At 42.6% G+C, this 15,773-nt stretch overlaps 1 protein-coding gene across 2 annotated transcripts in view; it reads right to left on the reverse strand.

Annotated features, from left to right (window-relative positions):
* The window catches only part of BDP1 (B double prime 1, subunit of RNA polymerase III transcription initiation factor IIIB), a 73,396-nt gene that overhangs the window by 27,962 nt on the left and 29,661 nt on the right, over positions 1–15,773 (reverse strand). For both annotated transcript variants that reach the window (XM_066602925.1, XM_066602924.1), the window contains exons 18-23: positions 15,611–15,765; positions 12,758–12,872; positions 5,271–5,338; positions 3,952–4,162; positions 3,542–3,669; positions 3,245–3,425 (exon numbers count right to left, since the gene is read on the reverse strand). In XM_066602925.1, the coding sequence (XP_066459022.1) occupies positions 3,245–3,425; positions 3,542–3,669; positions 3,952–4,162; positions 5,271–5,338; positions 12,758–12,872; positions 15,611–15,765 (858 nt within the window). The remainder of the gene's footprint in view (positions 1–3,244; positions 3,426–3,541; positions 3,670–3,951; positions 4,163–5,270; positions 5,339–12,757; positions 12,873–15,610; positions 15,766–15,773) is intronic.

Genomic DNA, 15,773 nt, shown 5'->3' on the forward strand with positions numbered 1-15,773 from the left:
AAGGACAGTTCTTAGGATAGTAAGGGGAATACAATAGCTTTTCTTATCCCATAATCCCTCTATGTTCGCACATCAAATATCTAATATAGCTACTGCATGAATATTCGTGACAACTTGAAATGAACATACATATATCAAGTGATGACTGACTACAAAAGCTCCCCCCCCCCCCCCCCCCCGATATAAAGCACATCCTCTAAAAATGCAATCCCATAATGTTCAACTATATCAGTTCATGCTAATATCCAGTATTATGTTTGCAATACATCCATTTTTCCCCCAAGGTAGCAGTTGATTAACTTTATTTTTAACTTCCCTAAGTGTGGGAGGCGCTGCATCTAGCCAGTGTTGGGCCATTACCTTCCTCGCAGACAAATGGAGTAAAGTCTAGGTTAACCTTATATACAGTATGTAAAATGTATCTGTCTAATATCCATTTAACTTTGGGCATTGTCACCACATATGAATTAGGCGGGTCTCACATGAATGGCTTTGAATTGCAGAATCTGTGGTCGCAGTCTGCACAAAATATCAAAGTTAAAACGTGGGTATTGAAAGGCATGTATTTTTGAATTTTTCTTTCGGCGTATAAATCATGTATTCCGCAAGAGAAGAAAAACCACAGCCAGCTTTATTTTAGCGTGGATTCTGCGCCGGACGACCTCGATAGAGCTCTAAGGGTTGCGAGCAATCCACAGCCCATATGCAATTAACATTACGTATAAGTGGCAGAAACACTCGCAACTTGATAGGAAAAAAATAGATATAAAAGCCGGAATTGAGGGGAAAGAGACCTTTCTTCTGCGCCAAAGATATCCTGTGAATACGCATATATCCGCGTGGAAAACCGCTCGCATCCACGATCTTTCACAATTACTTTCTGCAATGTATCACAAGTCTTCCGCTGAGCAAATCCGTATGCGGAATCCAACCAGTTTGTGTGAGCCCGGCCTTAGTCCCACAGTTTGAGTCTTACATAGTATACAAGATCACTCTCAAATCATATCTGGTGTGTGATATACCCTGTGTATCAGATATAATTATGATAGTCTATGAGACTCACCTAATGATAGTTTAGGAGTTATCTGCAGGATTTCGTCCCATTGAGAATCCTCAATAGGACCAATATCTGTCTCGCACTTATTCTTAGCCGTTAGGGCGAGTCGCATATTTAGAGGACTCTGCAAGTGGCTATGCAGTAATGATATTTTTTACCCATACTGGAGGAAGATGCCTCGATAAGGTCAGCCAGTACAAAACTAAAGAAAACAAAACTTATTTCCATAGAGTTCTGTTCTGTCTGGTAGGCATGTCGCGACTATAAGTATCTGTAAAAACATGGTAAACTGGACTCTGTCTGTAGCTGGTTGAACAATTGTATTTCAGCCCCCCTTAATATGTGAGAGACTCACCTAATACCCTAATTTCCACAGACAGTAAAATCTCACAGCTTGCTCAACTCTAGTAGCCAAAGGGTATCCCAAATTGGGGTAGATAACATGCATCCACTAATCTCCATAATAGCTCTAGACTTTCACCAGACTTTATGCATAAGGGAGAGTATGCTTTTCCAGGGCCTGAAACAGCAGTGTCTCTTTAAAGATTCCGTTTAAGGATCTGGAAACTTGCATCTTGTACATCTTCTAAGTCCCATCCATTAAAGCGTTGTAGCCAAGAAAATATACCATAGATTCGGTAGGGCCAAACAACCCTCCTCTTTGGGTTTATAATTCTATACGTGCGCCAAATAAAAGTATCTGTGGCATCCAGATCATCCTTATTAGATTTGTTCTACCCCTTACTGAGATAGGAAACTTACGCCATACGGCTAATTTTGTTTAACCCTAGACCGATTACCGTCTAGATTCAGTTTAGGGAAATCTCAAATATTCCTCGATACATATACTCCCAGATATTTAAAGTTCAGTGTGTAGACTAGTGGAGCCCGTCAGGTTTGTCTATCAACATTAATATAGGTTTTCCCAATTAATTCTAAGGCCAGAATGGGGACCGTATTCATCACTCGGTAATCCCACTGTTTTCAGTCTCCCAGAAATAGCAATATGTCGTCTACATATAATGCAACATTCTCCTCTAAAACCCACTATACCAGGATGAAGTCGTATTTTACGTGCCAGAGGTTCAATTGCTATTACAAATACTGTAGCAAGGAAGGGGTTGGGGGGCGACGACAATGGACATCCTTGTCGTGTTCCTCTATATAATGAGAAAGTGTTTGTACAACTCCCATTCACACTCACAGAAGCTTAAGCATTGGTATACAAGTGCTGCACCCATCTTGTACATGTAGAACCAAATCTCATTTTTTTCATTACTGCCCATAAAAAGGCCCATTCTATTCTAGCAAATGTTTTGGCAGCATCTAGCGAGCATACTTCCATTCCCCTATATTATCTGTTGGTAACTGCAGATTAAGGTAAAGTCTGCGACCATTTATTGCCATAGACAGAGAAGGTATAAACCCACTGTGATCTGAATGAATAAGGGATGAGATAATCAATGGGAGACTATTTCTCAGTATTTCTATTTCTCAGTACTTTTGCTATAATTTTGATGTCAACTTTTAATAAACAAATCGGCCCATAGGAATCAACCACTAAAAGGATGTTTTCCTGGTTTGGGGATAATAGTTATCATTGCTTCTATCACAGACGTAGAAAGCTCACATTTATGTTCAGCTTCCAGAAATACCTCTAATAAGTGTGGTAACAGAATCTCCCCAAACTTTTTATACATCTCTACAGGAAAATAGTCAATACCTGGGGCCTTATTATTTTGTAGGGAATTTAGCACTTCTTGAAGTCCCTCTAACTCCAGGCTTGGGAGCCCTTACTAGTAGGTACAATACTGATTATTGGGAGGGAGGGGGTGGGGGGAGATTAACCTGTTCTATGACCAAGAGGTAGTGAGTGGTGCTGGCTCAGTAAAAACAACAGACTCATGCTTACGATGTCCACAATCTGAGCTAGCTCTGATCGCAGCCGATTAACCACTCAGACGCTGTGGTCAATACTGACTGTGGCATCTAAGTCATTAGCCAGGGAGTAGGGCTTCCTATGGTGGTAATATAAACATGTAATTGTTTTGTTGTGTTTTTTTGTCATAATAATTGCAGTTTTTGTGTAATTTCAGCATTGGCCTAGAGTTTTCAGATATGTGAGGCTTTATTCAATATATTGGCATTTACATTTCCTACACATGATGAAATTAAATTATGACTCACTGATCTTTTCTCAGCGGTAACAGCCTCTAAGCTTTCACTTTTATTCATTTCAAATTCTCCTTTCCGTCCAGATGCCCTCAGTAGATTTGGCTTTGGTTTCTGCAACCGTCCTCGAGCCACAGGTGCAGGTTTGACAGGAGATTCAGTGCTTTGAGTTACAGATATACTGGGTTCTTCATGCCTAAGTAATATAGCAAAAAGGAAGGAAAGAAACAATTGCAGAATAATAAATAGTGAAACAATAAATCACAAACATCTCAACTATCAACATTCAGGGCAAGATACTGAAGTACTTACAAGTGATCTTGATTCACAGTGCTGTCTTGGATCAATTGTAATGAGGATGAATGATGCAAGTTCATTTCCGACTTACAAGAGCCTTGAGAAGATTCAGACCCAGTGCTAATCAACATTTCATTTTCTTGCTATAAAAAAGAAATATGGTTTATCAAAGAAAACCTGTTTCTGGTGAAGGACCTTGTGTCCTGTCAAGACAGATGAAGGGCACACAGCGTACCTGGCTGTATTCTGCACAATGCTTTTGAGCAGCTATGAAATTGTAGCAGACATTGCGTCATGTTAAGCAAATTTTAGCTATCACATACAAATGCAGGATATTGTGCAGTTTATAGTTATTATACTTGTAGAGAAAACCAAAAATATATAAAAATTCTCTGCTGCCATATACAAGAACAGCTTCAACATACTTTTTCAAATCTGTTGTCACTCTGAAGGTCTCCGCCAGCATCCAGTCCAGCGCTCGGTGCAGAGGAGTCTTCCTTGGCATCAAATGCTTCTTTCCTAGAGGATGCTTTTGTTAGATTAGGTTTTGGTCTCTGGAATCGGCCTCGTGCTAAAGGTACAGGTTTTATGGGGGACTTTCTACATTCGTCTTGAGACACAGATGATGGTTCTACCCTATATGGAGAGAAGTGCTTATTAGACATAAAGCATGAAAAGGGAAGGCAACGCTCAGTATACGTTCTGTCAGTCTTGCTTAGAGCAGTGAAGAGGAGAAAACTGAGGGTTTTCCCTACAATTGTCTACTACCATCTATCCACAAAATAAATGTCTGATCACTGGTGGCCCTACTGCTGGGACCAGCACCGATCACCCTGCTACTCCTTATGCACAACTGCAGGGAGGAGAAGTTTGAATGGAGTTGCACTGCACATGCTCCACCATCACTTCATTAAAGGTGTATTCTACTGGACTGAGACCATGAGTAGGAGGGAGCATACTTAACCACTGCTCCATTTTTTGTTTTAAGTGCAAAATGGAAAGAGGGGTAGTTGAATTTAACAGCAATCACTTGCACTAGACACTGCAATACTTTTGCATTGCAGTTTATTGTGCCTGTGTCACCATCCTGTTGCCTGGGCTTAATATGACCATCTGGTCTAAGGGATAAAATTTGCCCTGGAGCTACAGAGGAGGGAGATATACCCTGCTCTATGCCTTTACTGCCATGGCCTCTTTTTCCGGGAGCTGCTCTGTGATCCTCCAAGATGGGCATCGTGGCACTTTTGCCACTGCTCGATGCAGAGCATCCATCAGTAGTCAGACACTTCATTGTGCATTCGGATTAGTTAGCGCTGCTCAGTGTGCACAGGCCAGTCAACTGATGCAGCCAATGTTAGATACCACAGGTTAGCTTCAGGAGCAAACTGATGTATAGCAGTATGGGCATAGACCAGAGCACCAGGGTATATTACCCCTCTCTCCATTCTCAAAATAAAAATGTTCCCGAGACCAGATAGTCGCTTTAAGCCCAGGCACAGGATGACGGACGACATAGGCACAGATATGCACAGTGTCTGACCATATCTTTTTTTTTTTTTTTTTAAACGTTCCGTTTACACCCAAAATTGGAGTCAGTCATTTGCAAACGTATTTACACACATTTAAATATACAGGGTGAACACAAGAACAGTCTTTGATTTCCAACTAATACAGATTGAAATCAAGGACTGTTTTTGGGCTCACCCTATAGAGCTTAGTCAAAAATAAAATGGGTCATCTTTACCTTTCCTTAGCTTCATTTTTTTCGTCTCTGCTAGGTGGCGATGGTGACTTGTTATTAAGGTGTGAAGCCTAAGATAAAATAAGAAGATGCAGTCCACTTTAAATGAAGGGCTATAGCATAAGCATCAGTAATTTACACAAGTAGCTTTAAATTGAGTGATTAATGCCTTCCTTACTGAACAAGTATACGTCATGCAGTCGCGGAAGGCAAGTCTGCATCATACTCAACAGGTGTTTACAACAAGTTGACAGCCATCGGCATTGGCTTTGATCACAGATCGTTAATGGCAGCAATCGTCACTATTTAGATATCGTGGTCAAAGCAGACTCCACATCTACAGACGTCAGCAGGAGAAAGAGGCCACCTCAGATGCATTCTCAGTTTTCCAGCATTGTCATCAAGGGGGAGCCATGATGGCGCTTAACAGGCAACAGTAAAAAATGGGGAGGGGAGGGGGGGGGGGGGGGGGACAACAACACGTAACTGCACCATATGGGGGTGAGGGGGCATTGTTAGGCCATTCATGGTGCAATATAGTAGCGCTTTAAAAAAAAAAAAATTTTACCACCATATTTTGATCCTCATAACTTTATTTTTCCATTGATAGGTCTGTGTAAGTACCCATTTTTTTTGATGAGCAACTTGTAGTTTGTATTAGTACCATTTTGAGGAACATAGAAATTATTGATCACTTTTTATTCAATTTATTTTCTTACAGAGTGACCAAAAATTCACAACTCTGCCATTTTTAGATTTTTTTTTAAAGATGCGGTGGACTGGAAAAAGGTTTTTAAACTCTTAATGTTTTTTTTTTTTACAATAATTAAAAAAAATTAAAATCTTTATTTTACTTAGGTTTACTTCTATTAGCCCTTATAAGAGATTTGAACTTGCGATTATTTTATCGCTTATATAGTATAACGCATTACTATGGTATTACATTATACTGTATTTTAACAGCACATCTTTAATAGGCAAACAATCATGGCAGCTCTGAGGGCCTTCAGTAGGTCCTAGGCTGCGCTGCCATGACACCCGGATGGCACCCCCATGATCTTATTGCGGCGAGACCATTCGAGACATTTAAATGCCATGGACAGATTTGACTGCTGTTGCGGGCCTGCTCTATACTTAGCGTATGTAATAGACAACTCTAGACATTTTTTTCTTTATTTTACCACAATTTGTACACATTTTTCAATAAGTTATATGGTACATTGAATGGTACCTTTAACCCCTTAATGACATGGCCTATTTTGAGCTTAAGGACCAAGCCTTATTTTTCAAATCTGACATCTGTCACTTTCTGTGCTAATAACTTTTGAATGCTTTTACTTATCAAGGTGATTCTGAGATTGTTTTTTCGTGACATATTGTACTTTATGTTAGTGTAAAAATTTCATCAATAAATTTTGTCCTTATTTGGAAAAAAAATCCAAATTTACTGAAAATTTGGAAAAATTCATAATTTTCAAACTTTGAATTGTTTTCTTTGTAAGATAGAAAGTCAAACACCACAACATAGTTATTAATTAACATTTCCCATAGGCCTACTTTACACAGCAATCATTTTTTAAGTGTTATTTTACTTTTTGCAGACTCCACAAAGTATATAAATTTAGCAGTAATTTTTCACATTTACTAGCAAATTTCAAAATCTAAATTTTTTAAGGACCAATGCAGTTCAGACATAGTTTTGCCGAGCCTGTATATCAGAATCCCCCATGAATTGCCCCATTTTAAATTCAGCACCCTTCAAAGTATTCAAAATGGCATTTAGAAAGTTTATTAACCCTTTAGATGTTTTACAGGAATTAAAGGAAAGTGCATCAAAAATTAGAACAGTTCCTTTTTTCTACTGATTTTCAATATAAAACCTTTTTTTTAATATAAAACAGTAGGAGTTAGCAAAGAAACAAAACTTGGAATGTATGACCCAGATTCCGCAGTTTTTAGAAATGCCCCATATGTGGACGTAGCCTGTTGTATTGGCACATGGTAGGTCTCAGAAGGAAAGGAGCGCTTCTTGTCTTTTTGAATGCAGATTTGGCAGGAATAATTTTCAGACCCCATGTAGTGTTTGCAGTGCCCCTGAGGTAGCAGTACATTTGAAACCCCCAATAACTGACCCCATTTTGGAAACTACACCCCTCAGGGAATTTATTAAGGGGTGTAGTGAGCGGTTTGAACCCACAGATGTTTGAGGAATTTTTTTTAACAGTTTGAGTTCAATACGAAAAAATCCAATTTTTCACATAATGTTTAGCTTTAGGCCCAGATTTTCATTTTTCACCAGTGGCAGAAGGAAAAACGTACCCCATGATGCGTTACCCAGTTGCTCTCGAACACGGAAATGCCCCATATGTGGACGTAGCCTGTTGTATGGGCACATGGCAGGACTCAGAAGGATAGGAGCGCTTCTTGGCTTTTTGAATGCAGGTTTTGCTAGAATAATTTTCAGACCCCATGTAGTGTTTACAGTGCCCCTGAGGTACCAGTGCATTTGAAACCCCCAACAACTGACCCCATTTTGGAAACTAGACCCCTCAGGGAATTTTTTAAGGGGTGTAGTGAGCGATTTGAACCCACAGGTATTTGAGGAATTTTTTTAACAGTTTGAGTTCAATACAAAAAAAAAATCACATTTTTCACATAATGTTCAGCTTTAGGCCCAGATTTATATTTTTTACCAGTGGCAGAAGGAAAAAACGTACCCCATGATGCGTTACCCAGTTGCTCTCGAACACGGAAATGCCCCATATGTGGACGTAGCCTGTTGTATGGGCACATGGCAGGACTCAGAAGGATAGGAGCGCTTCTTGGCTTTTTGAATGCAGATTTTGCTGGAATAATTTTCAGAGCCCATGTAGTGTTTGCAGTGCCCCTGAGGTACCAGTGCATTTGAAACCCCCAACAACTGACCCCATTTTGGAAACTAGACCCCTCAGGGAATTTTTTAAGGGGTGTAGTGAGCGGTTTGAACCCACAGGTATTTGAGGAATTTTTTTAACAGTTTGAGTTCAATACAAAAAAAAATCACATTTTTCACATAATGTTCAGCTTTAGGCCCAGATTTATATTTTTTACCAGTGGCAGAAGGAAAAAACGTACCCCATGATGCGTTACCCAGTTGCTCTCGAACACGGAAATGCCCCATATGTGGACGTAGCCTGTTGTATGGGCACATGGCAGGACTCAGAAGGATAGGAGCGCTTCTTGGCTTTTTGAATGCAGATTTTGCTGGAATAATTTTCAGACCCCATGTAGTGTTTGCAGTGCCCCTGAGGTACCAGTGCATTTGAAACCCCCCAACAACCGACCCCATTTTGGAAACTACACCCCTCAGGGAATTTTTTAAGGGGTGTAGTGAGCGGTTTGAACCCACAGGTATTTGAGGAATTTTTTTTAACAATTTGAGTTGAGAACGAAAAATTCAGATTTTTCACATAATGTTCAGCTTTAGGCCCAGATTTTCATTTTTCACCAGGGGCAGAAGGAGAAAACATAGTCCATAATGCATTACCCAATTACTCTCGAGCACGGAAATGCCCCATATGTGGATGTAAACTGTTGTTTGGGCACATAGCAGGGCTCAGAAAGAAAGGAGCGCTTTTTTTGAATGCAGATTTTGCTGGAATAATTTTCAGACACTGTGTAGTGTTTGCAGTGCCCCTGAGGTACCAGTGCATTTGAAACCCCCAACAACTGACCCCATTTTGGAAACTACACCCCTCAGGGAATTTTTTAAGGGGTGTAGTGAGCGGTTTGAACCCACAGGTATTTGAGGAATTTTTTTTAACAATTTGAGTTGAGAACGAAAAATTCACATTTTTCCAATAATGCTCAGTTTAGGCCCAGATTTTTATTTTTTACCAGGGGCAGAAGGAGAAAACGTAATCCATGATGTTACCCAACAGGGAAATGCCCCATATGTGAATCTAAACTGTTTTTAGGGCGCAGGGCTCAGAAGGGAAGGACTTAGCATGTGGCTTTATGTACAAGCTGTGCGAAGTACATCAGGGTAAAACGTCAGGGCAATAAAAAAATTAAAATTTCAGGGACGTGTGGTAGATCTTAAAACACTCATTTATACAGAGGCCGGGTTGTGTGGGGCACGTTTCACACTGGTATCTTTTCTTATCCCCTGTTTGTAGCACACTCTGCACCTCTTTTGGGGCCTTCCCTTCGTCGCAGTGGAGGGAATTTCACTGAGAAAATGCTGCCCTGGTACAATTCTTGTGGCCTCGCTTCCAGAAGTACTGGGCCTCTCCCCCACCTCCTGGTCCCCAAATATTAGGTCCTTGATAACTTCCTCTTGAAATTCAAGGAATGTCCCCCTGTGGCCTGCACCTCGGAACAGCACGTAGGCATTATACAGTGCCATCTGTACGAGGTGCACGGCCAGTTTTTTGTACCACACCCGTGTTTTCCGCATGGCTCTATAGGGCTCCAGTACCTGGTCTGATAGATCGACCCCTCCCATGTACTTATTATAGTCGAGGACGCAGTCTGGTTTGGGGGTCTCTGCACTGGTACCTCGTACTGGGCAGGGGGTACTGCTGTGGCCGTGTATTGTCGTCAACATAAGGACATCCCTCTTGTCGCTGCATTGGGCCCGGCTCTCACCCCTTCTGAGCAGTTGCCCAAGCAGCGTCTTAGGGAGGCTTTTTTGATTTTTCCGAACAGTGCCACATGCCACTGTTCCTCTGGAAGCGAGGCACTGAAACAGGGGGACACTGGTATAAAAGTTATCCAGGTACAGATGGTAACCCTGGTCTAATAGTGGGTGCACCAGTTCCCACACTATTTTCCCTGTTACTCCCAGCACGGGGGGGCATTCTGGGGGCTCAATTTTAGTGTCCTTCCCCTCGTAAATACGGAACTTGTGGGTGTACCCTGATGTACTTTCGCACAGCTTGTACAACTTCACACCATACCGTGCCCGCTTACAGGGCAGGTACTGGCGGAATTTTAGCCTCCCCTTGAAGTGTACCAGGGACTCGTCTACTGCAATGTTTATCTGTGGGGCATACGCCTGGGCAAACTTGGCGTTAAAATGGTCTATTACGGGCCTGATCTTATACAACCGATCGTAATTGGGGTGATCGCTGGGGGGGCACAGCTGGTTGTCATTGTAGTGCAGAAATTTTAAAATACACTCAAAGCGTGTCCTCGACATCGCCATGCGGAACATTGGGGTGTGGTACAAAATATCGGTAGACCAGTACGCCCTGATTGTTGGCTTCTTTATTAGCCCCATGGTTAGTATAAGCCCCCAAAATTTTTGTATCTCTGGTGCATCCACAGGGGTCCACTTATCGGGTCTGGCATAGCTGGAGGTGGGATTTTGTTGAATAAAATTCTGGGCGTACAAATTAGTCTGGGTAACAATGTGGGCAATGAACTCTTCTGAAAAAAAAAACTTGAAGAAGTCCTTCCCTCTGAGCCCTTCCGGATCAAATTGAATCCCTGGGTTCCCAATAAAATCAGGGATCTAGGGTCTATAATCTTCCGGGGTACTCCAGTGAGCATCTGATGCATTGGGGTCAGTGGCGGTCCTTGGACGCCTTCTCGGGGGTGCAGGGAGCTCAGACTCGCTGGATGAGGATGAGGATGAGGAGTCGGAGAATGCCAAAAAAGTGGGGTCGTCATCACCACTACCTGAGTCCGAGTCTGATGCAACGATTGCATACAGTTCCTCTGAAGTGTACCTCCTGCGGGCCATATTTATATAAAATGGGGCACACGGGGAAAAAGTTTTATTAGATGGGACACTGCGGGATGGGGTGACCACGGGACGGGGGTCGGAAAGAACGCGGAAACTTATGTGGTGTATTCACGTAAGTGTTTTTTTTTTCCTTTTTTTTTTTTTTTTTTTACACAGACGAATACACTGACACAACACGGACTAACGACACACTACACACTAGACGGACTAACGACACGCTACACTAACTAATGACGGGTGACGGGACAGGTAACGAAATGGGAACAACAGGAACTTTTTTTGTTTTTTTTGTTTTTTTTTTTACACAGACGAATACACTGACAGTACACGGACTAACGACACGCTACACACTAGACGGACTAACTAAACGCTACACTAACTAATAACGGGTGACGGGACAGGTAACGAAATGGGAACAACAGGAACTTTTTTTGTTTTTTTTGTTTTTTTTTTACACAGACGAATACACTGACAGTACACGGACTAACGACACGCTACACACTAGACGGACTAACTAAACGCTACACTAACTAATAAGGGGTGACGGGACAGGTAACAAAATGGGAACAACAGGAACTTTTTTTTTTTTTTTTTTTTTTACACCAAGGGATACACTGACTACACGCTGCGCTACACTACACTGCTGATCGCACGCTACAGCTCACTCACTACACTTCTGATCACACACTACAGATCCCTCACTCACTACACTACACTGCACTTCTGATCACTCACTCCACTCTGCTACACTACACTGCCTGATCAATCACTCACTACACTCACTACACTACACTGCCTGATCAATCACTCACTACACTCACTACACTACACCACACTGATCACTAACACTCACTCCACTACACCACACTGATGACTAACTCCTCTCCACTACACTGATCACTAACTCCACTCTGCTACACTACACTCCACTCCACTCCACTCCACTACACTACACTACACTCACTCCCTGCCTAATCTACACTCTAATCGCACTTATATTCAGAAAAAAACACAGTAGGTGCTCTCTGTACAAGCACCGGAAACACACTGCGGTGCTTGCACATGGAGCCCCTACTGTAAACAGCGCGAAGTCCGCTGCTGCGCTGTGATTGGTCAGGGAGTTTTTCCCTGACCAATCACAGCGATCGTGGGGGAGGGACCGCTCTGATTGGTCCCCAGCCCGGATGCCTCACTTGTCTGCCGACGATATCAGCCAGGATCGCTGCTGTGTCGCCGCGATTGTCACCGCGGCGACACTTTAATGGCATGACGTACCAGGTACGTCATGTTGCGGGAAGTATCCCGCTACCATGACGTACCAGGTACGTCCAGGAGCGGGAAGGGGTTAAAAAAATGTATCTTGCCAAAAACAAGCCCTCATTCTGTTATATTTAGGGGAAAATAGTTATAGCTTTTGTAAGGCAGGGACAAAAAAACCCTACACAATATTAGTACTTTGTAGAAAACATGCATGGTAGTTATACATGGCACTGCATCACTATTGTTAGTGTGTGCATGAGAATACAGAAAAGTAAAAAGCCTCATGTTATTGATGAGAATTTATAATAATGTCCTATTTGTCACAAGATTAAATGCATCAGATTCAACGGTTCACATTAAGAGCACCAATAATATTTGGCTGGACAGTGAAGAAATGACTTGACGGCAGAGACCGCTGCCATTCACAGTGCCCATTATTACATACATACAGTCTATTGGATATAAATAAGTAGACAATATATACAGTAAGAACACTTACCTGTGAAGGCTGAATTTCTTGCTCCATATCTGAAGACTTATTCTTCACAGACGCCCTTGTCAGGTTTGGCTTTGGTCTCAAACGCCCTCTAACAAGCGGGGAGGGTTTTTCCTTACTGTAGAGAATATCATCTAATATTAGGTATTACAGCTATTGTCTTTTATACTACACATGCTTCCTACAATAGAGTACCCTCATTACATATAGCAGGCGGGTGAAGTCATCAGAGGCCTAGTGCCATAAGTAAATGGTGATATCAACTGGCATTAGGCCCAATGTCCACAGGCAAATTTGAATTACGGAATCTGCAGGGGGGACCTGCGCAGACGATCTGCAGTTCAAGCAGCCCATAGGAAGACATTTTGGTTTGGAAAACAAACTGCAGCATGCTCCATTTTGCTGCAGATCCCGCATGGACAGCTTCCATTGAAGTCAACAGAAGCCATCCGATCCGTGGCCCGTGCGCAATTGAATTGCGAATGGTCCACGGATTCCGCGGGAAAGCAGGAGATGAAAAAAAATCTCTACCGCGCATGTGCACCAGTGCTTCCACACACATCCACAGTGAAGACCCGGACAGGTAAGCAATGTCCAAGCCCGCGGGCAGGGTCTGTTTCCGCTGCGGTTTGAAAAATCCCTGCCTCCAGAAAGTGCGGCCTCTGATTGGCTGAGCTCTGTGACCAAGCAGAGGAAGCGCCCAGCAGTCATTGAATGACAGCTGAACGCTGCCTGTGATTGGTCACAGCGTCAGCTAATCACAGGCAGTGCTCAGGTATTCATTGAATTCAATGAATAGCTGAGCGCTGCCTGTGATTGGCTGACACTGTGACCAATCACAGGCAGCGCTCTGCTGTCATGTAATGAATGAGCTGAGCACTGCCTCTGACTGATCACAGAGCTCAGCCAATCAGAGACAGCGCTTTCTCGAGCCAGGAGTTTTTAATCCCCGGCCTCCAAAAGACATGAGATGACTGCCAGGGCTGGAGAGAAGAGCCGGACAGCTCTTCTAGGTGAGTAACATTAATTTTTTTTTTTTACAGCTAGGGCTGATTTTTCAGGGAAGGGCTTATATTTTAAGCCCTTCCCCGAAAATCATTGCTGCGGTGGTTGCCTGCAACCCATTGCTTTCAATGGGGCAGCAGCTGCGCCGGCCCCATTGAAAGCAATAGGATAGCATCATGGACCTCTGCCACAGGGTGACAGCACAGGTTTTTCTTTAGTCAAAACATCGCAAGCGAGTATGAAACTACTGCAAATCATTGGTTTCATAATCATGTGTTTTCACTCGCTCTCATATCACTAGTGGTAGGAGCCCTTAAGGTCTGCCTTGAAAAACGCACTTTGACAGGTAAAAACTTTTTTTCTTCCCATTTTTACAAAATTATATTCAAAGAGCCATAACATTTTTTTTTTTCGGAAGGTGACACTGTGGCCTCAAATTGGCATTGGCGGTCACCTGACTTCTGGCGACGGGGAAACAGCAGCCGATCAGCTGGGTCCCAGGGTCCGAAGAAAAGCCAGCATACGTTTTTTTTACTTCATTGCCTACCCAGACTTTAAAAAGGTTTCTTTTTCTCACATAACCCCTTTAGGTATCACATTATAATATAAAGTGACTTAAACTTCAGGGACATCAATCTATCCAGTTAGGAAGCATTATCTATTGTGAACCAATTTCACCTGCTTTGGTGTGAATGAAAGTGACAACAGGTGCACTGTAGGCAACAGGAATACAACAACCAACAAGAGAATGGTTCTTCAGGAAGCCACAGACAAAAACGCTCTCCTTAACCCTTTTCTGAGTTATCCATTTTGCTAGTGTCCTTGTCACTACTGATAGCGCGAGGCAGTTTCTGTAGTCCAATAAGGCTGTACTGGTAGCCCTGCTCATCCAGGATGGCACATCCATATGTGCTATCACAAGCTTTACTCTGTCACCAACCACACGTCATCCTCTACGTTTAGAGGAAAGAAGGTTTCATCACCAACACAGTAGGGAGTTCTTTACTGCAAGAGCAGCGAGACTGTGGAACTCTCTGCCTGAGGACGTGGTGATGGCAAAAAAAAAAAAAAAAAACCATAGAGGAGCTTAAGACGTCTTTCTAGAGCGCTGTGATATTGCAGGATATTGACATTAAATAACCAGCAGGTTTTTGATCCAGGTCTTGGAGTCAGGTAGGATCTTTCAAAACATTGATCCAGGGATTATTCTGACATTATGGAGTCGGGAAGGAATTTTTTCCCCCCACATGGGCTAAATTGGCTTCTGCCTCATTGGGGCTTTTTTGCCTTCCTCTGGATCAACAAGGGTGAGTGGAAACAGGCTAAACTAGATGGACATTGTCCCCTTTCGGCCTAACATACTGTGTTACTAAGTCTCACATGCCAGGTGAAGATACCAGGGCACACCTCGTTTATGAGAAGAGCTGGAAAGGGCCATAGAAGGGCATCAATCCAGCATCAGGACCAGTATCTGTTCCTTGGAGTGAGAAGGAAAAGGAGGAGCACTGCTAGAGCCTTACAAATTGACCTCCAGTGGGCAACTGGTCTGCAGGTCTGTGACCAAAGAAAGACACCATGGGGTGGCGTGAAGTTCAGTTAGTGAGACCTGTGTTCATAGCCCAGTACCGTGCAGCTCCATTGGCATTCACAATAGATCATTATAATTGACAAGCATGTTGTTGGCATCCCAATCTCTACACAGATGAGAGCATGTTCACAATAAACTCATGGATCATGATACAACATGTGATTTAAGTGTTGCCTTAATCCTTTTATTTCCTTAGATAATATATAATTAGCGGATGCTGATTTAATGCATTCTTAAAGCAAGTCACATGTATAAACTCTTACCCCGTATCTTCCTTATCACAGTCTTGCTCATCAAGCTTAGATTCCTTGGTTTGCGATGGATCAGACTCAGAACTTGCATCCTTCTGTACAGTGAGAGAACCCTCTTGCCCGTGCTCATCACCTATTGGTGAAACATCAACTTCTCCTCTGTTAAGCTAAAGAA

This window comes from Eleutherodactylus coqui, chromosome 5, assembly GCF_035609145.1.
Source record: "Eleutherodactylus coqui strain aEleCoq1 chromosome 5, aEleCoq1.hap1, whole genome shotgun sequence".
NCBI lineage: Eukaryota > Metazoa > Chordata > Amphibia > Anura > Eleutherodactylidae > Eleutherodactylus > Eleutherodactylus coqui.